The sequence below is a fragment of the Equus przewalskii genome, chromosome 31, assembly GCF_037783145.1.
Source record: "Equus przewalskii isolate Varuska chromosome 31, EquPr2, whole genome shotgun sequence".
Taxonomy (NCBI): Eukaryota; Metazoa; Chordata; class Mammalia; order Perissodactyla; family Equidae; genus Equus; species Equus przewalskii.
Window position 1 is genome coordinate 10540771 of NC_091861.1, and position 24558 is coordinate 10565328.

The 24558-nt window shown below is 39.5% G+C and overlaps 1 protein-coding gene across 1 annotated transcript in view; it reads right to left on the bottom strand.

Moving 5' to 3' along the window:
- The window catches only part of RAB3GAP2 (RAB3 GTPase activating non-catalytic protein subunit 2), a 98585-nt gene that overhangs the window by 7439 nt on the left and 66588 nt on the right, over positions 1-24558 (bottom strand). The window contains exons 20-31 of the mRNA XM_008544457.2: positions 23022-23235; positions 22543-22640; positions 14652-14757; positions 13854-14014; positions 12553-12781; positions 10320-10493; positions 10117-10223; positions 7220-7286; positions 5534-5604; positions 3006-3041; positions 1721-1795; positions 1194-1412 (exon numbers count right to left, since the gene is read on the bottom strand). Of these exons, the coding sequence (XP_008542679.2) occupies positions 1194-1412; positions 1721-1795; positions 3006-3041; positions 5534-5604; positions 7220-7286; positions 10117-10223; positions 10320-10493; positions 12553-12781; positions 13854-14014; positions 14652-14757; positions 22543-22640; positions 23022-23235 (1557 nt within the window). The remainder of the gene's footprint in view (positions 1-1193; positions 1413-1720; positions 1796-3005; positions 3042-5533; positions 5605-7219; positions 7287-10116; positions 10224-10319; positions 10494-12552; positions 12782-13853; positions 14015-14651; positions 14758-22542; positions 22641-23021; positions 23236-24558) is intronic.

Here is a 24558-nt window from a genome sequence, read left to right on the forward strand (position 1 = left end):
AGACACGAAATGATGCAAATGACCGCCTTTGCCGAGGGAGGGACGGTAGCTAACAGTGGCTGCAGCACAGGGTGGAGAGGAACGGAAGGCAGGCAGGAAAGGTAGTTACGGCTGAGGGGAGCCTCCCTCCTCTGGCTCCAGGTTTCTGTGCGGCAGGGCTTCTGTGAGAAGAGCATCCTGCCCCACCCCTCCCTCACTGCTCCCCAAAATGGACTGGGGAATTTGGGAGGAGCTGGGCATTCTCAACAGCACCTGCTTTCCTTCTCCAGGGCCAGGACCCTTCAGGTGTCCCGCTGTGCCCTGGCTGTGCAAGTCTCTCACATAAGGGTAAGAGCTGTGTTCTCCCACCTGGCTTCTGTCAGTAAAAAGCTCAGTAATACAGCTGACCAACTGTCTGAATTTTAATTTTAATCTCTGTCTGAATCCTACGTCTGTCTCTCATTTGGCACCTGAGTGGGAAAGAAATGGGTTTTATGAATTGGCATGGAACTAATACGATTAAGTCTGTGTTTTGGAAAGAAAACTCTGGCAGCATGGCATTGGATGGAGAGAAACAGGAGGCCGTTGCAATAGCCAAGGGAAAGACAATGAGGCCTGAACTAGGGTTACCGTGATGGAGAGGAACGGACGGATAAGATTCAAGGAAGAACTTACAAGAATGAATTTACAATGAAAGGGGGACATGAAGAAGGGAACTGAGCTAGATAACATCAAGGGTCCTAATTGGTGCCAGTGCACATGTGATGACGTCATTCATCAACCAGCTAGCCAGGGCCTTCAGGAGGAGCAGCAAATTGAGGTCAAGGGTAGGACAGGGGTCAATATGGGGACAGAGCTTAGGCATGAGGTGTCTGAAGTCCCACGACACGTCCCAAGATGTTCTACAGAAATATACGCCTCAAACTTGGGAGAGGTCAGGCCTGGAGATACGAGAGGGAGAAAATGAGTCTGTCCAGGAGAACATGCAGAATGAGAAGGGTGGGCAGCTGAGAGGGCAAACCCATGGAATACCAATATTTAAGGTAAATCAGAAGAACAGGGAATCTGAGGGGGAACAGGGAGCAAAGAACCCCACGACGAATAATCCTCCGTAAGTCACAAAACTACTGAACAACTTCCATTAAGAAAGACAGTGCTGCTGTGCCTGCAAACCCTCAGCTCCACCACGGCTCTGAATCCTTGGAGGTACCTACCTTACTGTCAAAAAGGGAAAGCGGCTTCACAGTCTTCAGAGAGAACCTCATAACCGCGTACAAGATGGAGCAGAGGATGGAATGGTGCTCCACCAGTGGGTAGTGGATGTGTTTCTGTTCAAGGGCCAGTTCCACTATTGAGATTGGTCCTTCGACAGCGAGCCACGCATCCTCAGTATCCAGGACAGGCGCTTGCATTTCATCCCTGCTAACATCTGCCTACAGGTTTTGAGAACAGAAAACTGTGTTCAGAATTAGAGAAAGAATAGCTTGCAAATATCTTAATGAGTCTACCAGCAGCAAAGTGCAAACCCATATTTCTTCCCATCCCAAATTATAATAAAAAAGGTAAAATCTAATTCCAATAAGAATCTAATAAGAAACATCGCTATTTTTTAGGCTTAACTCAAAACTTAGAAATGAATCAATGAAAAGCAATCTCTTTCTATAGTCCTTTCTTAAGTCCAATGATTTTCAGAATATTTAATTTCTAGAGACAGTTCAGAATGAAAATATATTTCTTTTACCTCCATTAAAGTCTGAAGAAGATCCAAGCAGCAGCCAAGGAAAGATGTCACCGCTGTGTCACTCATCCCCACATCCTGGTTTTAAAAAGGAACATAATTAGCTCCTGCCAGCAAAACTGCTACAGTTACTCTCAGAAAAATAAAGAACAGAACAGGACACATCTATTCAACTGACTTCCCACAAAGAATAGACAGCTAGAATTTGAAAGTCAAGGCATTAGTACATTTTAATTCCTTTCTTTAGACTTAACAGATTTTAAAATTAGACTTTAAAAAGGATTGTACTACTATGAAGTTTCAAAAATCGGTGTTCTCTGTGTATTGTAAAGACACGGTGCCATCAGTTACCACAGAGGGCGGCACTGGCGCTCACTGTCCAGCTTGCTGAGGCCAGGCGTGTGCATGAAGATACACACACGCGAGAGGCCAACCAAAAAAGTTCTCAGAAAACTGGTCTAGCTTCAGAGCGTCTTTTAGGGACTTAACTGAACCCTCTGAACAAAACTAGAACCCTCAAGCCTGTGAACGAAATACCAGACTAACGCTGTGGGCAACATGTCGTTCCTGTTGACTCCCTTTAGGGCCTGCCAAGAGACTACTGCATTCACATAGTCTTTTTCAAACTAACAACCAATACAATCCCTGAAGTAAACAATTCAGAGTGTGCGTATAACTGGTCATAGAGCCATTCTTAAGACTGTAACAGAAGAATTCTTCAACAAAGGTGATTTTTGGGAACTAAAGGCCTATAATGGCTGGATTCGTGTGTCCCAGTATTTCTTAAGATATTTGTAATAAGAATATTTCAAAGTTTTGAGCAAAAGCTGGCACTATTAATCACTGGCCTCAAATACAAGCCCCCGTATCCATGGACCGGAATATTATTTAAGACTATTTGTACAATGGTTATTACATTTAAGTAGATTAAACTCACTACTCATATGAATCTACTTCAATTTGATGTTGGATGCTTCCACTATAAATCCCTAATCCAAAGTACAGCAAACATGTGCAGCCAGGGCAGCATGCTCACCTCCTGTCCTCTGTCCAAAGTTGAAGACGGCTTGAGAAAACTTAAACATTCTATCTGACAATCTGGAAAGGTAAATTAACATTGGCCATAGTTCATGACCAGTTTCCTTAATATAGTATTCTCTTTCCATTTTTCTTATCTCCTGATGTGTCATCAAAATGGTACAAGGCAAAGTTCACTCCTCCAGTTAATAAGATACCACATAAAGTGCAGGATTAACTACTAGACATCTAGTTCAGGGAATGCACTTACCCTTCGGCATAATCTATCCTTTGGTGATTTTCCAACCTAAGACAAAGGACAGAAAACGCTGTATTTATTTAGTAATTTATATAAAAAGGCATTACTATGGTACAAATAGTAAAAAGTAACCAAATTTTAAAAACATAACTGCAGCTATAAAACCGTGGCAACCTTTCATCCATTAAATTTTAGTTCTACTCATTTATAACACAACGCAACTAATTCTATGGGGGAACCTAAAAATATATTATGAAAAATACGCCACACTGGACTTACAAATAATCCTTTTCAAAAATAAATATTCTCAAACTATTAAATATGAACAACTTTAAAAATCTGGTCCTTACTTTGTATAATCAAAGAACTGTTTTGCCTTAAAACTCAGAACCAAACTCAAGGTTCTAAATAAACAGCAGCTAAGAATTTTGCTTGTTGATAAAGATCCACAATTTTAAAAGGTCAGAACGAAAAAAAGACAATCTAAAGCAGACATAAGACATATTCCTAGCTCAGAAAATCAATTGATTTCCTTGATTCAATCAGTACTTAATAAGAGTCTACTGTCAAGTTTATATAAGGTAATAAGTGGGAGATAAAAGTTCTGCCCTTCAGCAATGTGACTTGTTAAGACAAGAACTCACAGGGGACAGTGACAGTGGAGGAAGGGAGTCCAGTACAAAGGACTCCTCACCTCATTAGCCCCTGCTGAGATGACTGCACCCGCCTTCCAACACCCAAGCTCGGCCCATCCCAATTCCAACATATTACACCCTCTTGCCAGAATCATTTTTTAAAATGCAAATCTGGACATATTCCTCTGCTTAAAACTGCTCCACTGTCTTCAAGATAAACTAACAGCTGCCATTTACTGAGCCCTCACCATAAGTGCCAGGCCAAGCATATGTGCTAGGCAGTTTACACATAGGATTAGAAAATAATTAGAAAATCCAAAAGTTAGTAGAAAACCCCAAACATGCAGCCTCCACAGGAAACTCTTCCTGCTCCTTCCCACAGCCTGTGCTCCAGCAGTACGAAGCTTCTAGCAGCTCTCTGAGTCCAACACCCTGCCTCACATCTCCAGGACTTTCTGCGGAGGGCGCTTCTGCTCAGCCCTTTTCACTGGTTCACACGCACTTCTCGTCCCTATCGGCTTTTAGACTGTGCGTTCTCTGAGGGCAGGACCGTGCCTGTTATCTCTGCAACCACAGAACCTGGCACAGTCCTTGGCACATAAGGAATGCTTATTATAATAAACACTGAGTGAACGAACGATCATAAACCCTCTGCTTCCTAGTTCAGGCCTGTTCAAACCCAAATCCCAGTTGCGAGGATCATGTGACCATGATGTGAGAACACTGTAAAACTGTAAACAGTAACACATCCATAAAGGCTCTGCGTTATTCTCGCAAAAGACGGGCGGTCGGAGGGGAAGCAGAAGGGAACGACATCATAGAGGCCAGAAGGATGAGTTTCAAGAAAGAAGCAGTTAAGTGGACAAGGAAGACAAGCACACAGGAAAGAACAGTTAGATTTAACTAGAAAGAAATGTTACCCTTAACGTTAAAGAAAGCATTTCAGAGGAGCAGTGGCCTAAAGTGGCTCTGAGCTGTAGTGCTGGTCATGGTTTAGGAATGTCCATCTCTGTGCATTTAAAAGAACGTGCTGTCGCTATGGTGGCAGTTCTCCTGACATCCACCAAACTGATGCCAGATTAACCTACATTCCCGACTGGCCTGCAGAACATCGTGACAAGGCCCCAGCCGCACTGCTTGAGGCCAGCAGGCTACTCTCACTAGGAGCAGCTCCCACTCCCACCAGCCGAGTCCTGTGCTTACTTGTTTGTTTCCAAATCTACTTATTCTACTTATGCTGCTTGCACCTGTCATTGTAATTATGTAATTTAATTTAATACCTGATGAAATACAAATGAAAAAAAAGGAGCTGTTCATATGAATTTTATGTTGAATGCTTTAAAAAGATTTATGGAGAAGAGTGGCTAACCGCTAAGTCTACTGGATTAGATAGAGAGGAAACAACTACAAAGATTAGGGGATGAATTATAAAAATCTAAAGATTTTACCCACAGATTCATCACGACTTCAAAGAAACAGGATATAGAAATCACAGGCAGTGCATTATGGGTGAGGTTGATGTCAGAAAATCAAAACAGAACTGCCGTCAAACCCATTCAAAGAAAACGTCTTGGCCTTATGTCCAAAGATTGGTGAGTAAGTGCACACTGTATGTTTTAACTTAAAATAAAATGCAAGTCCTTGCTTGAATCAACCTCCAGTCCTAACCTCTTGGGTTTCGAGGCTTTTACAGTATATTACTCTCTTTCGAGGATTGGGGCTCTTCTTCAAGTCATCCAAATGCCAGCACTGGAAATTACATTTAATCGAGCACGAGTAAAACGAAACATCAAACGAAAAATGGTCTAACAAGGCCCAATGTAAACAATCTTTCTAACATCAGTCAATTACTTAAGAGAACCAAATAAACAAGAAGTCAGTACATGGAATTTAAAATTGCCTTACCTTATCCATCAAGTACGTAGCAGCTGAAAACCTTTTAACCAAGAATGTGTTCCACATCATCAGCGCAATGCCTATGAGCAAGTCAAGGCAAAGCAGTAAGTAGAATGTGTGTGTACTTCCACTTTCATCAGACATAAATTACTGTCTTCCTTAAGCTTATAAAACTACATGGGCTAGTTATTTAGATATCATTTCTTATATCTTATGTAATATTTATAAAATTAATTAAAAACCTTTATCTTTAATAAGTATCAGAACTGGGCTGCATAAGAGGATATTCAAATGGCCAATAAGCACAAGAAAAGACTGATATTTTTTCAAAATCATCAGTTTTGAGAGAAATATAAGTTAAAATCACAAAGAGATATCATTACACAACCAACAGAAAGGCTAACTTTCTTTTTTTAATGAAAATACCAAGTGTTGGCAATGACAGAGAAACAACTGGAATGCTCATACATTGCTGGTGGGATAATAAATTGATAAGACTACTCGGAAAACGGTGTGGCTGTGTCTACTAGAGCTAAATATGTGTGTACCCTGTGACCCAGCAGTTCTGCAGAAATGGATAAAAAGGTGTGTTCAACAGCACTGAGAGCAGCTTCAGTCATTGTAGGCCAACACTAGAAACAACCCGATGTCCACCAAATGATTTTTTTCATGTGAAACATCTTTTTCATATGTAGTAATTATTATTACCACATAGCTGCTTCCGTGTCTAGGAGTGACACAGGCTTCAAAGGCTGTGAAGAAGCCAGGATGCTTCCTCAATGTACAAATGGCTACAGCTCTAACTGGAAGAAATCCTAGCCTGAAGTCAGAAGGTAATTTAATTTTAACAATAAGGACAGGACACTCTAGAGACCATATTTTACAAATGAACCACTTTAAATGTTTTTTTTTCTTTGAAGAAGGTAAAATCTAAGAGACGAATAAATAAAATAATTTTCAAGTTCCCTTCAAGTAAAATGAAACATTTTAGAACTCCTGCAATCTGACTTTATTCCACCTGCAGGAAGGTGGTGCAGGCGAAGAATTCACCACACAGACATCAAGGCGATCCCCCTCCTACCCGGCCCAACACCTAGTCTCACCACTTAGTCGTCTTACTAAGTTGAGGTGCTGAGCTCCTCAACTAATTCCTGAAGGGGAACCCATCGATCTATTAAATGGAACCAACAACCTGTTTACAATTTTTCAACAACAATTTGTAACATTCTTGCAAGGAGACACCGGCAGTCCCCATGGGATGGCAGCCAATGGAGAAGATGCACATTTACTACAAGAAGCACAAGGCAGTTTCCGGGGTACAGTATTATCAGGTTCCGGCTCCTGGACTTTTTCATCAGGAATTGTAGTCCTAAGCAGCCCATCCCTCTTTCCTTATCTACCTGTGAACTAAAGGTGGAATCACTGATTCGTGCAGAATATTCTCCTGACTCACACCTAGGAACACTTGTCAGCTTGGGAAACTGATGGGTGGGGACGGAGGTGATCATTACTGCCCCCCGCCCCCTTCTGGAGAGCGTTCCTCCAAACCGTTGAAACAGCCAGCACCTTGCATATGGCAATACACAGTCATGTGGCGGGTGGCGGGACCAAATGAAAAAATTAACAGGAGGTGAATTTAAAGATCCGTGCCTCTCTTGAATCAAGCAGTCCTGTTTGTAACACCTGTTTACTCACCATTCTGAACATGCGCATTGAGAATGTGCTTCAGGTGTTCTACTGACCTAACAAAAAAACGTGCTTCCTTACATACAGGGAGAAAAAAAGAAAGAAAGAAAAAAAAGCGTATCATTTAATAGGCGTTTCACATACAAACGGAGAATTCTCACATAAATGTCTGTATAAAGCTACCCAAGAATGCTGTGATAAGAACATGGAATTATTAGGAAAAAGTAATTTTTTATAAGATAATGTCAATTGTCTGTCTTAAATTCACATTATCTATACAGTGATTGATTCCTAGAAACCCCCAGGTCATATATGCTGACATCTGGATTCACAATTTACTGTGGTTTGTACAACACAGTAGTGTTCTCTCCAAAAAATACTTGAATTCACACAGATTTGACAATAATCGGTTAACTTCTTTGCAAATATCATTCATTCATTCATTCCTCAACAAATATTTATTAAGCATCTACCATGCACGAGGTACCCGGGATACCGTGATGAACAAAACAGACCCAACCCTTGCCCTCACCAAGGTTACATTCTAGTGAGGGAGCTAGAGAATAAATATGTAAGTAAACTGTGTGCTATGTTAGTGTAAGTGCCAAGGAGAAAGCAGTGAAAGGAAATATGAAATACCAGAGGGATGTTTCAATTTCAACTCTTCCTGATCAAGGTGGTTGACATATTAAAATTCAAATACAGTATGTAAAACTGATCAAATTATCCAGGTCTTGGCTAAATAACTTTGTGGCCTGTACAAAGATTAAACGCATCCCCTGTGCCAACATATACTGGTGTTGGAAACTCCCCAAAGGCAACTTCAGTTGGTTTGAGCATAATAAGCTGTGTGAGTAAAATGGCGGGATTGGGACAGGGGTTGGGTGAGGCAAGGAGATAAATATTTAACAGGAAAAAATAACAAACAAGAAAAATGGCCACTTATTCTAAATGTAAACAATCCTAATAATAGATGATGATAACACTAATTAAAATTCCAGATACTATGCATGCATCCTTCGAAATAGCTAGTGCTATATATCCCTCATTTACTTTAAGGAGAAAATTGAGAGCAGAGGGATCAGAAACGCTGCTAAAGGTCACACAGCTAATAAGCAGTGGCAAGGAGCTTGAGCTCAGCTCTGTCTGTGTCCACAATGCAAACAGCCTTTGGTTTACAAATGAATGCTGTAAAATAAGAGTTTTTTCCTTAAATATCACTTTCTTAGACCTGAATCTGGAATTCATTTACTCAGATTTTAGAAATTATTATGTCCTTGTTCAAGTCCTAACATTCTTTTTTCATGTAGGAAGAATACATAGAGGTCTTTCATGTAGGAGAAATAAGTAGGCTCTCTTTAAGTAGAGAGCCGAATTACGACTACCACTGAGGCTGGAGGGAAGTCAACTGAAGAGGGTTCCCCGTCCTAAAGTCACTTACTGTTACTGTCTTCCTTTAATATGTGAATAATTACTTTTTTTTTTTTTGGAGGAAGGAAAAGTATTGTTACCGTTAATCTATGAGGATGAATTAGTTCACCAGTGAGATTATTCTTCAAGCGTGCAACCTGATAATCTAAGGACAATAAAGGGAAGAATTTTGATTTGAGAGGGACGATCTCCCAGGGCACTGACTAGGGAGGCCGACGTGAAGGACTTACTGGCAAAGAGTTTGTTTTGCCATCATGTTTTTACATCTTAGGTGATCCTGCCATCAATCTTGAAGGGCTGGCACCTTCATCATTAAAAAGCGGTGGGGGTGAGGCTGGCCCCGTGGCGGAGTGGTTAAATTCTCGCACTCCGCTGCAGGCAGCCCAGTGTTTCGTTGGTTCGAATCCTGGGCGCGGACATGGCACTGCTCGTCAAACCATGCTGAGGCGGCGTCCCAGAAGGACCCACAATGAGGAATATACAACTATGTACTGGGGGGCTTTGGGGAGAAAAAGGAAAAAAATAAAATCTTAAAAAAAAAAAAAAAGTGGTGGAGGGAGCTGGCCTCCTCGACTAGTGGCTAAGTTTGGCACACTCTGCTTCCATAGCCTGGGTTCACAGGTTTGGATCCCCAGCGCAGACCTACATCACTTGTCAGCCATGGTGGCAGTGGCAACCCACATACAAAATAGAGCAAGACTGGCATAGATGTTAGCTCAGGGCTAATCTTCCTTAGCAAAAAACAAAAACAAAAACAAAAACACCAACCCGGTAGAGAGAGAAAAAAGCAGGTTCAGAGATTCAGTGACTGGCCCAAACCCACACTTTTGTTCAGAAATTCGTCTGGGACCCAAATCCAGGTCCCCTGCTCCCAGCCTGGGCCTTCTCCCTGCACTGCTTCCTGACTGTGAGTGCCCTGGGAGAAAGTGTGGTTACCAAAAGAGGAAGAAAACGATGCCCATGCAGAGGCGAGAGGGCAGCAACGCTAACCCTGGACTAGAGTCAGCCCTGCAGGCAATACGGCTTTCTTGATTCTTCTTCGGAGACAAATGTAAGAGAAGTGACGAACCCATACAGGCCTGTCTTAACAATCAGACATGGGTTGGCGTCAGATCTTTCCTCAGGCTTTTATCATGAAGACTAGAATATGAGGAATTTTCTGACGGTCGGCGCTGTCTCATACAGGAACTCAAAAGGAAATAAAAAATACACTTCTTACCATCTAACTAGGAGGAGGGCAAAACACACTGTGTTATACACAGAGAAACCTAGGCTGAAATCCCGGCCCAGCTGCTGACGCAGCCGAGTCCTTAGGGAAGGCACTTGGAGAGGCCCTAGCACAGCTCCTAGTATCCGGACATCCCACAGGGGAACAACCCGGTGTTTATAACAAGTCATTGCATTAAACTGTCTTATGTATGTATAGCATGAGCACAGACACAGAATTAACACGAAAGAGGTAACGAGAACCTCACCTCTGGGTCTTTATTCCACTGAACAACATACTCCCAACAGCAATGTGCGTGCAGCACGTCTAGCTCCAGGCTGCATGGAAACTGCTTGTAGGCTAAACACAGCAAGTCTGCAAGTCAGAAGAGAGTGAGGTTGTAGTCTTTCCTTACTGAAAACAGCCAAATGTCCACTCCGGATTTCACGTTTCTCTGTAGTTATGTATTACCTGGAATGGCTCCCAGGTCCATCTCTACCTCTGACATCTCAAATAAACCTCTTTTAATACCTTCTTTAGGCTCATCTGGGTTTTCTGTATCTCTTTCTTTATTAGCCAGTTTTAATATTTCAGGGCTGAAGTCCTGTTTAAATATCCACTTGGCTACAGTGTCTGCAATGCCACCTATAGTTTGGAGACAAGAAAGAAAATGAACATTTACAGGGCTTGCCAAAGGGAGCCAATACAGTGAACGATCCGCATCTCCTTGTGAGCAGACTGAAGTGCCACGTTCAGTTTTAAGCCTGGAAGTGATGCCCCAAAGCCACAAGACTCACAGTAGCATTATCACATACCACTCAGCTGGCGAGGGCAAGTGCGCCATCTGATACCTTTCCACTCTGGTAGAATGTTAGATAACTATCAATGAGTATGCATACAGACGTCTATGTACCACAGACCTTCTAGGCCCACAAATTCAAAATATACTTTACCTAACAAAGATGAAGGGGCGAGTACATCTTTAAACACTCTCATTTAAACATCAGTGAGAACAGACTGATTAGCATGATATTTATCTAGGCTTCTTAGGGCAATATTACTTTCAATAGTCAACTAATTTGCCTCTATAGGATATTTATGGCCAAAATTCAGCCATGGCAAAGCTAATCAACAAGAGGATGCTATACCATGTTTCAGTGACCAATACAGTCCAAAAATGTATAAATGCAAACAGAAAACATTCAAGATGAAGAGTCTCATTTACTACCTAAAACAAACTACACATTCTTCTATAATTTACCAAAACTTTTCCTCTTGTTTGGATTCAAATAAAAACCTTTCCACAAAGAGAAGGCTTCACAGTAAAATCACAATCATCAGTGAAAATACAGGAGAGCAGTGTGCTGGGCGATCTAGTTTCTTATGTTTGGCTTCTAAATCATCTGATTACTCTTACTCTGGAAGCAAGCCCCCATTGCTTAGGTTAGTATTAAAATGCTGTTCCTACAGTTTCACCAGGTGGCAGCACAGAGTGCAGTGAATTTACAGTTAAAAATTTTCACAAGTATGATAAATAATGAGAAAATGAGCTAACCAAACAAAAATCGATAAATTCCTGGGTATTTATAAACCCAGAAATACACTCATTCCAGTATCAAATGCCCCACAGGACTGCTGGGAAGAAGAGGGAGTATGCCAAGATGATTCAAGATTTAAGATGCTTATGGTCCTGCAAGATCTAAGCACAGGAACCCCATGACTCCAGGACAGGAAAAAGTGACGCATCAGAAAGGAGGTATAAAGTTCTGTGGAATGAGGGGGAAGAAGAGAAAATCTGCAGTGAGTGGATCATGAGAGGTTTCCTGGAGGAGGCAGCATTTCCGCTGGGCCTTGAAAGATGAGTAAAACTGAGAATCCATGCGTGGGAGAGGCGGGGAAAGGGAAGACGAAGGGCTCAGATCCAGAGATGGGGAATCACACAGATGCTTCATCTGAACTCTAAATCTAGCAACAAGCAAGCAAGAAACGGAAAAATGGGTTGGATTCAAAGTCAAAAGTTCTTGGAGAGCAGGCTTAAGAGTTCACACTTTGTTCTAGCAGTCTTCGAACTTCTTAGTCTCTTAAACTCAAGAATTATTGACGACCCCAAAGAACTGGAGCTTGTGAGTTACATTTACCAATATTTATAGTATTAGAAATTAAAACTGAGAAATGTAAAAAATATTATCTCATTTTAAAATAAAAATGAGCCCATTACATGTTAATATTTTATGAAAATAATTATATTTCCCAAAGCAAAAAAACGATATTTAGTGAGAAGAGTGGCACTACACTTCTGCAGCTCTCTTGAACGTCCAGCCTATGTCTGGATTCTCCGATCAGCTTCCGCATCCCATCTCCTGTGATCTGCTGCTTGGGTTGAAATACCAGAGGGAAGTCTGGCCTCAGACAGACAGGAGGCTGGAAAGGGAGGGCTCTGGAGGTGCTCTGACCATTCTCTGAGAAGGGTTGCTGACTCTGCAAGGCGGGGGAAGTTGCTGGGAGCTCCTGAGCAGGGAACGGATAGGATCATACTTTAAGAAGAGTAACTGAGAAGAAGTACGTGGTTGGTTATTTACTCATTTTAAAAATCTGAGTGTATGTCTCTTTCCTTATTCTTTCAGTCATTTCTACTAAAAAAAAAAGCCTATATTATATAAATATAGACATACAGATACAAATGCTCAAATAAACTTCAGGTTACCTTTGCCTCCTTCTAAAAGCTTTTTAACAGAAAGCCTCGGGAGTGGCTCAGTCTGCAGTGAGGACACATTGGCGGTCTGCATGTTTGCTTTGCTGTGAAGCAGCGTCTGAAGTATGAGACAATCCTCCAGTTGTTTCAGCAGGAGTTTCCAGTACTCAGTGTCGAGAGAAAGAGCCTCCCAGGAATCCGTGAGGGCCTCCGAATCCGCACCCAAAACTGTCTGGGAAAACTAACAGAGAAGGCACCGGTGATGACTCTGGCAGAGATTCTGAATCAACATTAACTAGAATGAGCTTTTAACTCAAACACTGACGGACAGTCAGGACATATCACAAAGCGACAAACAGATGCTGTTTCACAATTATTACTACTTGGCTGGGTGAAACATAGGAGTCAGGAGTAGACTGGAGATTTAGGGGCAACGATGATGGAGTCTGGACATTTACAAAGGACCTGCAGTAATACACCTGATTCAACCAACGTTCAAGGCTCCAAAAGTTTTCAGGGCCATCCTTGACGATAGCTACAGCTTTTTCTATCTGGACCAAGATACGGCTATTTTTTCAGAATGCACTGGCTAACATAAAATATGTGTCTCAAATTTCTTCTCTCTCCATTACTATAAACATCTTAAGCTAGTGATATTAAATTTAGCCTGCAAACTGAGACTGACAACGCTGAGTGAATCTCTATAGACCCATTTAAGCGTCTCCTCCACTTTAATGCAATAGCTCCCTGGTAAAAACGATGTGATCTACCAGAAGATATAAGGGATGTTAGTCTTTTTGTTTTTTTTTTTAAATAAACTTGTGTCTTCAAGAGATGAAAAACCACAGAACAAAAGGTCAATGGGAAACTTTCATTTGAGTTATTCAATGCCACATGCCAAAAACAATCTATGCTTATAAAAGGAAGTTATAAATATAATGGTAGAACTTTAGAGCCAGAAAAAACGTGAGAAATAATGCAGTCTAACCCTGCTCAATTTTGCATGAGGAAACAGACTCATTTGAAGGGGCTCACCGCAAATCAGCAGCTATTGGCAGAGAGCCAGATCTCTGTACTCCAACTCCAGTTTTCCTCTTAGGCCCTGTGGCTAAATTCAAGTAGCATGTTGTCTGAGTAAGCAAATTAAGGGCAGCACCCTTCCCCCCGAGAAAGACAAACAAGAACCTGATGGACACACACGTCAAATTCTAGATGCTCCACAACACTACAGGCAATGTAGCCCCAGAAACGGAGCAGCAGTCCCTTAGCCACCTGGAAAGATCCAGATCAAAGCTGCCCCCTTGCCCACTTACCTTTTTCTCCGTCATGTTGTTGGATATCTGTGCGGCCACAGAATGCCCAACATGCGCGGATAACAGAGCAGCTCCGTTGTTCTCAGACTGGATACAGGCTGTGCGCATCTGCTGCCACCAAGGGGACACAGACTGGGAATCCCAGGTCTCATCGATGGCCACTAGAGGCAAAGGGGAGAAGTTAAAAAAGAAACTCTTCGTTCGTCAATTTGTTTTTTGTCCAATCTTTCACACTAAACTAAGGTTAAAACAATACTCCCCATAGATGTGTGTGCACTTCTGAATGACCTGGGAGATCAATCTGCAATCTATTTTATTCAGAACATGTATACTCCATTATTTGTGCTGTGCTAGTCGTCTTGCTCCTGAATCAACGTTAAATCCCTGTTTGGAATATTTTCATCACTGCTGAATACTACTGGACGTTTTCATATGATAGGTTAGTGTTCTAATCATGCCAAAAATAATAAGAAAAGGACTATCTCCACCAAAGCCCATTCGATTTACCTCACTGACTTAAGAAAAGGCATTCATGGCTCACATCACATTTTTGACACAATGATGATGACATAGTATAAATTTAATTTTCATAAAGTACTTTGAATGCATTAAGAGCTTTCTATTAATAAAGAATCTCTCTAGTGAAATGTTTTGTGCATTGTCATCTCCTTCTGTTAGGAGAAATGATCTTTCCTCCCCGCTTCTGTGGTGTTTCAAACTCTAAGCTTTGCTTCTGAGAGCAGCAGCCCACATTCCTGAGAACTCGGAACCACGACCCGGCATCCCCGGGCACGTTACCTTTCATCTTGCTCAGGAGGGACAGCATCGTATGAAGACAGCAGACAGACTGCGGTTTGTCCAAAATATCTTTTTCCTTAGAAAGCCAAACACTCAGGAGCAGAGACTGAAATCAAATTTAAATCTCTTTCAGTCTAAAAGAGTATTTCACATAAAGAAAATCTTGTACTTTTCTAGAGAGCACATGTGTGTATATGAGTGATTCCGTCTTTTGGGTTGGGAAATAAGTGGTTACTTGTTATGTCACGTAACATGAGGGGCAGAACAAGGTACTGTGTCTACCTAAGAGATTCTTTAACATCTGTCAGACATCTAAATTCCGCCACTTCCATGTCTTCTTTGGGTTAGGCACTGCCTTCAGTTCGAGCCTCTATTAGGAGCATATCACCAGTAAGGACACTACCACACTAGCATGGATTCCCTATAGATTGGTGAGGGGCCACTCAGCTGTAGGAGGAGACTGGAGGAGAGAGGGAGGATCTGGAGCTGTGAACCCTGCCCTCACCTTGGCCACACCAAGGCACTGCAGACTTGGCAGTAGGGAAGAAGTATGTAAAACTATCAAACTCCAAATTTTAAGTCACTAACAAATCATGAGAAACAGATTTTAAACAAAAACACTTAAATCAACATAAGTGACTTTTAAGATGCCTATGAACCAGCATATCTACTTTGAGTGGAAACCTCTTAAAATTTACAAATTTGTACACAGATAAGTCTGGGATAATGACAAGTTTAATGGCATGGTGCCACATCTGTGAATACTGGTGTCTGTGAGAGGCTTTGATTGCTTATAATCCGTAGTACCTTCAGTGATAAAAAGCTCTCAAACAAAAGGTTGACTATCAGCTTAAATGTATTAGTATAAACAATTTGCAAAAATTCATAAGAGTAGGAAGTTGAAGAAGTGTGTGAAGGAAATTAACTTATGAGAATGAGCTATGGGCCAGGAGCTATGATAAGTGCTTGACACGCGTGTCACCTCATTTTGTCCTGACAACCTCTCGTGGCAGGGACGATGACGCAGGTTTTACAAACGATGAGAAGGAAAAATAACTAACCCAGCACCATGCAGTTAATGAGTTAGAACTGCAGTCTGAACGAGATCTGCCTGATTCTCACACATCTTCTCTTTTCGCTCTAAAAAGTAGTACATACGTATGTGCGTACATGTACATATAGCTTTATATATGTACATAACTTTTACAAATATAAAAACACAATTTTTAAAGTGAAGTCTTCTATTTCTCCCTCTTTTTAATTTTTCTTTAACCCTGCCACGTCTCTCCCCACGTCAGCCCCCTTTCTATTTCATCCCATCCAGAAACCTTTTTATTTTTTACAACCAAATTTGTCCTTTCATATTTTTCCTCATATTCATAAAACAATGAGAATGTTATCAGCAATAAATGCTAACAGTTATACAGAGCTTACTATGTCCAAATAATGGCACTTAGGGCTTTCTAAGTATAGACACAAGAGTACTATGGAGGGGGGACAGAAGGTGGGGGTCACTGTTTTACAAAAATGGGATCATGTGATCCCATGTTCATTCCACTTGTCACACAACATCCTGTGTAGCCCACAGATTTTGACTGACCACATCCATTTATCAAGGTTAGTCCCTCTCTTCGAGACTTCCTCTTAGCCTCATACAACACTGCTGCTTGTAATCACTAGGGCAGGCTGAAAAAACTGGTTACCTGAGTAGGCAACAAAGACATTCCATTATCAACAGGAAATTACTCTCGGGGTTTGTACGCACATATGCTGTGAAGCAAATCAAAAGGCAAGGAGGGGGGACAGTAGAATTTATCGTTTAGGTTCACTGTTCAAGTTGCCATTGGACTCGTTCTGATTAATTTTAGGCACAAAATGTGTGACCAGGACTTATTTTAAGAGTACACCGGGTTTCTAAACACACTAATGGGTTCAGTGTCTCTCAAAGCTTGACTCATGTCCCCACCAGCAACAAAGTTTCAAAGTGTTCATAAAGACTGGCAACCCAAAGGCTTATTTTAGACTAAATTATATTTAGATAAATTAAACACCATGCCCTGGATCTCTCTTCACATTATGAGCTCTTCTACTTTTCTCTCCAACTAACCACTCCCCCTGTGCACCACGACCTTTAGCAAATTCTGAAACAAACGAAAAGAACCTGTTCCTCTGCTTAACTCCTCTTCCCCATCTCTTCCTAGGTCAGCCCTTCTTTATCTCTCGTCCAACCAGGTAATCTTGGCTTATAACCTACAGTGTTTTTTTTTAAACAAACTTTAAAAATTCCAATCAATTAAGCTTTTGTTTGATACAGAAGGTCAAAACACATAGAATGTGAAAGACAGGATGCCATGGGAACCATCAGGGCACAATGATACAATTTTAGAATCACTTACAGGCAACAGATTTCTTTAAACTTTAGAAAAAATGGAGGTGAAAGAAGAAAAATAATCAAAGAAGAGAATACAGACATAAATTGAGCTACCGCATAGAAACATACACACATACACACACAACAGGAAAAGACAGTATATGGAAGGTAACTATTCTATAACTAGCAAATACAAAATAAGATATCCTTTCAAAACATCATAGCAAATAATGTCACACTATATTATTCAGAATGTGAACATTCATATCACCGATTCACATATTGTAAATGTGAATTATTTCACATATAAATAAATGTCACATACTGACATATTACCAGATGAAATGTGAGTAAGAGATTTTGAATAATAGAAATCTTCAGAGGAAATTTAGTTAATGCCTCTGTTCTAAGTTAAGTAGTAACTAAGATGTTAAAACCTGTACCTAAGAATGAAACAAAAAATCCTATGAGGCGTTGGTTGATGCTTCTAATACCTAACGACCTTCGCCTTTTGCCAAGTGTCCTCCTATAACACTGCCATCCTAAAAGCTCTGCTCCTTCCCTCAGTGGAAACGCTGGCGGAGGACAGGAGCAAGCCACCTGCTAGCCCTGCCTGTCTACACTTAAAAAACCCTATTTTGTCAGTCTCTAGGAGAAGCCTTATTTTCTAGTCTTTCCTGAAAACTGGGGTTCGTCTTAGGTTACAGAAGCTAAAACTTGGTAAAATTCCACTGAAGATAATTATAAAGTTTTAAGTGCTGTGAAAAACTATCAGCTGTTGTCTATGAATCATACTAATATAGCAAAAGAGTGACTAAATCAAATGAAAGTTTTACCGAAAAATTTGTGGGTATAGTACATCTAGAAATCTTTCTAAACGTGAAAACTTCTACAACCTAGATTATAAATACCAAGTTTCTTCATGAACATAATTCCAATAAAATTACCATTTAAAATTTTCAGAAAATAATCAGAAAAGAAGAGGAAGAATGAGCATGTCAAACAGATTGTCTTTATAACACTAATAACATATTTTGCTGAAAGACATCACTGTTTATTCATGATTTCTGTATCTAAAAGTCTGTTACGCTTTTAATACAATAGAAGTTTGTTTATTCTCTTTAAAAACTACTTGAAATTGAATAACTCAGGAAGACGTTATTGGTCTGTTTTGACACTTGCACTAACTGCTCTGGGAATGAGCAAGATGTAAGCAGAATGCACAGTACCCCTGCGCTTTATCTTCCCAAGGCCAGAGGGCTTAGGAAAGGCCTGAGGGTGTGGGCTCCCATTTCCTCTGATCGATGTGACCACGATGACCAAGCAGCCTTTTTAAAAAGCTTGTTTTATTATACATTCAATTTCTCACTTTAATTCTTGGGCTTTGTATTTTTTTTCAGAGAAGTTCCCCCTTCCTTTCCCATTCACGACTATTAATTACATGCTTTAAGTGAAAATGCCTTATTACTCTGCACTCACGATAGGATTTTTAAAAATTACAAGATTGCTTAAAAGCATTCAGCTGTTGATATAATACTTAAAAAATGAAACCCAGCCATAAAATCTTCCTCTGGGAAAAGCAATGGGAAAAGAGATCAATCATCTGGAATGTGTGAAACACAGTCTCCCAGATTTAGATGATTTTTAAAAAATAATTTAATTTAAAATTATAACCCATTTTATAAATTTTATAGCACAATAATATACTTATAGATCACAGCCATATGAGTTTCAAGTAGGGAAATTTCCCATAAATACATATCACTTTATTACAGTATAATGTATATATTTAGAATAAAATTCCCCAATTTTAAGTTGGGTAAACAACACCATAAACATGATGAAGTGCGTCTCCATCAAAAGCTCCCCTTGTGCCTCTTTGTGGTCAGTTTCCAACCCCCACCCTCATCCCCTGGCAAATGTTCATCTCCTTTGTCACTATATTTTTGCTTATTCTAGTATTTCATGTAACTGAAATCGTCCAGCAGGTAGTCTTTTGTTTCTGGGTCTTTTCACTCAGCATAATGCTTCTGACACTCCCTTATGTTATTTTACATATCAGTAGGTCATTCCATTGTATGGATATACTGTAATTTATTTATCCATTTATCAGTTGGTGGATCTTTGAGTTATATCAAGTTTGGGCTATTATAAATAAAGCTGGGGTAAATATTCAGTCCAAGTCGATGTGAACATATATTTTCATTCCTCTTGGATAAATACGTAGGAGTGAAATTGTCGGATTTTATGGTATATCTATGTTCAACTTTATAAGAACTTTCAAACTGTTTTCCAAAGTGGTCATATTAATTTGCATCTCCATCCGCTGTGCTGAGAGTTCTGTCTGCTCCACATCCTCATCAACCTGTGGTAAGATGAGTCTTTTTTAATTTTAGTCATTTCTCTTGGGAAAGAGACCACTGTGATTTTATTTTGCATTTCCCTAAAGGCTTATGATGTTGAATATCTTTCAGGAGATTATTTGCCATTGTTTAGGTATATTTTTGGGTGATGAGTGTCTGTTCAAATCTTGATTTTTTTTTATTGTATTGTTTGTCTTAATGAGTTGTACTAATTCTTTGTATAATGTGGATACAATTTATTTATCAGATTTGAAAAAAAGTCTTGCCTTTTCAGTTTCTTAACAGAGCCTTTTAAAAAAACAGAAGTTTTGAATTTTGATGAAGCATAATTTATCAGTTATTTTTCTTTTACAGTTCATGCTTTTTGTGTCCTGAGAAATATTTGCCTAAACCAAGCTTTCTCCTATGTTTTCTCCTGTAAGTTTTGTAGTTTTAATTCTTATATTTATGTTTCACTTTGACCTAATTTTTAAATATGGCTTGAGGTAAGGTTTGAAGTTCATTTTTTTCAAGTGTTTCTTTAGAAACCCAAGATTTAAAGCAGACAACAAAATTTCATTGATATTGATTAAACACAATGTAAAATAAGAAGTATTGTGTATTCATCTTATTTAATCATCTCAACTTTGAATATTTGTCTCCTTTCTTTTTAACTTAGATTCACTGTGGCACAAAGACACGCACAGGCAAGTCCTAGGCACCCTTCTCACAGCCTCCCCTAATGTTAACATCTTACACAATATCAATATCAAAACCAAGATATCGACACTGGTAAAATCCATAGAACTCACTCAAATCTCACAGGCAATACATGCACTCATTTGGGTGTGCATGCAAATTTATCTCACGTGTAGCTTTGCATGATCATCACCATCAAGACACTCAACTAGACCATCAGTACAGGACTCCCTCGGTTACTTCTTTCTCTCATCACAGTTTGTTGGAGTTGAGTTTTTCTCACTCTTTCTAGGCTATATAGTTCTTGCCAGGCTACTCTGTAGCAATTGGAGAGTTTTGCCCATCACCTTCTACTCAACCCAAAGATCTAGGAAGAGCTTCAAGCTGTGACTAAACTTCCAATGGACTCATCAAAGTTAACCCAACCTGGACCCTGGAGTCCTCTCAGATGCCCAGTGAAGAAAAGTCCCAGGAAGATCCAGTTGCCTCGCCACCTATTTCAGAAGCATTAACAAAGAACCTTAGTAACTAGACTCTCAACCCTAGTACCAAATTCCCTCCCCTTATACCAGAATGTCTACCCAAATAGCTTGACAGAGAAAAGAAATTTTAGGGGTTATGTGATGGCATACCCTACAGGAGAAGGGAAGTAAGGACACTGTTAACTGCTCGGAAAGAAAGGATGCAAAGGATGATACAAATTATTAAATACTGCTACTCTAGCCAACTTCCTGTGCTTCAAAGAGAACCACGAAATTGAGGTTCAATCAAGAACTCAAAGATTTAGATGTAGCTGTCATTATTGCCTGTATCATCGAGATCTTTTTGAGAATACTAGCATGGAGAATAATTATCACACAGAGCTGACTGAGCCACAAACCTTATTCTTGCTAGTAATTTTAGGATCATTATGCAACAGCTTGGGAAAGCTATGCTCAGATGGACTGTACACCAGTATTTTGATAATCTGTAATACAAGTTCTATGATGTCTTCTTTTCTTGCATCTCTCTTCTACCTCGATACCAGTAATTTATAAGGAATCTATGTAGTCTGCATCTGAATGACTTCAATATACTTTAACTTCTTGATTTGACCCAAAGAAGCAGTAAGATGTCTCAAGTATTGCCTGTGTTTTAGAAGCCTGAAGTCAGTACGATGAAACCCAACATCAAGAATTTGAAGCAAAGTAACTCCTGTGGAAAGAATGTAAAGAAAACACTGGGTGGTTTGGCTAGAGCATGATCAGAGCAGGGTGCATTAACTAGATTTTCAAGTTTTCAAAAATTTGAATTCTAACAATTTTTTGTGCTCTTTCAGTTTTCAGTGGCAAACAATGTGTGTATAGAAGATCCTAATAAAATTGAGATGTATTTGAGTACCTTTAAAAAAAAGAAAAAGACTCCCTTGTGTTAATCCTTTAGAGCCACACCCATCTCCTCCTCCAACTCATCCCTACCCTTTGGCGACCACTAATCTGTTCTGCATCTCTGTAATTGTGCTATTTCACGACTGTTACAAAAATGAAATCATGCAATATGCATCTTTTTAAGATTGGCTTTTTTCCACTCAGCATATTTTCCTTGAGGTTCGTTCAAGTTGCTGAGCATGTCAATAGCTCATTTCTTTTTATTGTTGAGTGATAGTCCATGGTAAGGATGCACCACAGTTTGCTTAACCATTCACAGACTGAAGGGCATTCGTGTGGTTTTCAGTTTTTGGCTATTATGAATAAAGCTGCTTATGAACATCCACGTACATCCTATGTGTATCTTTAACTGCTTTACTTCCTGACATATATACTGCGTAGTGAAGAAGAATAAAATGCATTTTTAAAGAACTTAAACATTCAATTAAAACAATGCATTAACACACTCAATAAGTTCATAGGGGCAGAATGCCTAAATCCTGGCCAAAATATAAGATGTGAGTGGGGGTGCGAAAGAGTATGTATATATGTGTACATGTGGGGGTGGTAAAGTGGAGAACTGATGATGGTGGGGTAACTTCCCCTGCCCTTTTCAGAAAGGACTAAAATTTAGTGTAGTTTTTCCATTGGATGATTCTTTTATTTATATTTGTTACAGCACAGAGATTAAATCCTAACATATAGACAAAGTTTTGGAATGTTTGATAATTCTATATTACTTTAAGGGAACTTTGTTCTCTAAATAAGATCTTTTTTAGTTCTAATATGAACATTTTTACTGATGATCACGGTCCATTGTAAATACATGCATCCATGTCAGATTCTAAATTTATTTTAGGCCAATTATAGAATATGCTTGTTATAATTTACAGGGAATGAGAAAAATAAAATAATATTATCCAGTTAAAAATGGTGATTATAAACTTCTTGGATCATTTTTAGAAAGTTTTCATGTATGTTCTACGATATGCTTTAGCCAGTGGTAAAAAAAGGACTGACACTTCTGGATGACATTAGCAAGAAAGATAGCATCTAGCAACAAGAAACCTTACCAACAACAGCTGAGGGCTAAGTCCAGCCGACTCCAAAGTGTGACACATGTCCTCAGTGGAGCTTTCTCCATGCAAACACTTCCAAAAAAAGAAACTCCCTAGTGACACAAAAACAGAACGCATTAACCAACGACTGCTTACCATTTGGACTAACGATCTTGCTGAGTTGCAATCTAGATCCCCAGAGTTGCAAAACAACAGGAGAGAAGGGAAAGCAATGGTTCAGTTTGCTCGATTTATGAAAGCAGAAGGCAAATCATCACATGTCTAACACTGTTTCTTAAGCACACTTATTAACACAACTTTCATGACATAGAAGCTATACATCCAGAGTATCTACTGTTGACTGGAAAATATACCTTAAATTCCTTGGTTAATTTAATTTCAAAACAAACTGAATCTTTGAGATGCTGGGATCCCCTTCCAGGCCTTCATCTAGAAGAGCGAGGATTCAAAGAGCAGTTTCTTATTCTCCCTACCTAAAGCCACATATTCCTCTTCGCTTATCTTCTTTATGTTGATCACATCTTTCTCATATTCTAAATATTCCAGGAATGTTTTTACAGGCAGCACACCATCCTTGTCAACAGAAAATCGGACAGTAGTCTTGGTGTTCTCTTGTTTATATTTCTCTAATAATGCCTGGAGCTGAAGGAGTTCTTTTTCATCAAGCCTTAGTAACACAGCCAAGTCCTTAAAAATAGAAAAAAAAAGTCCTCAATCAACCACGTTTCTTTCCACGAATCTGCCATATGTGTCAACCCCATCATCTGAATGAAACGCAAGACCATGAGCAAAAGATAACTTTTTAATGACTGTGGTAGCTACAATGCACTCTGTTTAAAACTTTACTCTCAAGTTCATGACTGGGAGGTTATTTAAATAAGCACATCTTGAAACATTACATATTGCTAAAAGTATCATTTTTAGAAAGTTTCTTGAAATGTTTGAATTTTAAAGATATTGTGTAATCAGAAAAAAAATTAAAAGGTTGTCAACTTCAACTCTTGTGATTCTGAGGAAACTAAAGAGCTATTCAATAAGAAATTGAACACATTTATTAAGCAACATAAACGCTATCAAATAAAAACACTGGAGAACAATCTCACTGTGTCTACACGCAGATCCTCTGTGTGGCTCTTGGGATTCAGAGATTGAGAAGTCACAGATACAAGCTGCCAGCCTTTCAAACTATTTTTACATGCCATATGTGCAGAAACATCTCTTGATAGTACTATTATTTTTCTAAATTCGGGGCAAGTTTACACACACGCACGAGCACGTAACAGATCATAAATTTGTATAGCAAGCAAAACTTTCTCCCCCTGTGCTACATAATTAAAGCTGCATTCTTAAACCAGAGCAGCTTTATTTATTTATTTAAGGCTGCTGTTTTTTAAAACAAGAAGTAAACTGCAAAATGCTACTGAGTACATACCAGCAGTTAAATGCTATACTGAAGTCATAAGGGGAACTCATGAACTATGTCCACAGACAGCAAAAATGCATTAATTCAGGTCTGCGTTTTAGTTTCATATGTACAAAATTAGCCATTCAGCCTAGAAGCTGACTGCATGCTTTCTGAAGGATCTAAACAAGTCTACAGCAAAATACGGCTTTAATTCTTAAAAAGTGCTTTAAAAATTAAAAAATAAAAAAGAACAATCTGCCAACTGATTTTTAAAATTCTATAATTCTTTTATCTTTGCACACTATATGGGGCTATCAAGTGGAAAGGAACTGTGTGTGGGATTATTAATGATGTATATTTACCTGTCTTTAGCAGGGAGCAAGTTTCGATCTTATGAAAAAATTAGGCATTGAAAAATCTATGAAATGCCAAGGGAATCATGTAAACATAGCTTAATCAACTTGAACTTTCTTATTACTTGAATGATCTTACACTATTGCTGAAGTAGACAGAAAAACAGGGCCCTGAAAAAATGGCCTTGTCATTTATAAAGGCAATCACAGAATATTATTATGAATAGATTATTAAAATGCTTTATAAATTCC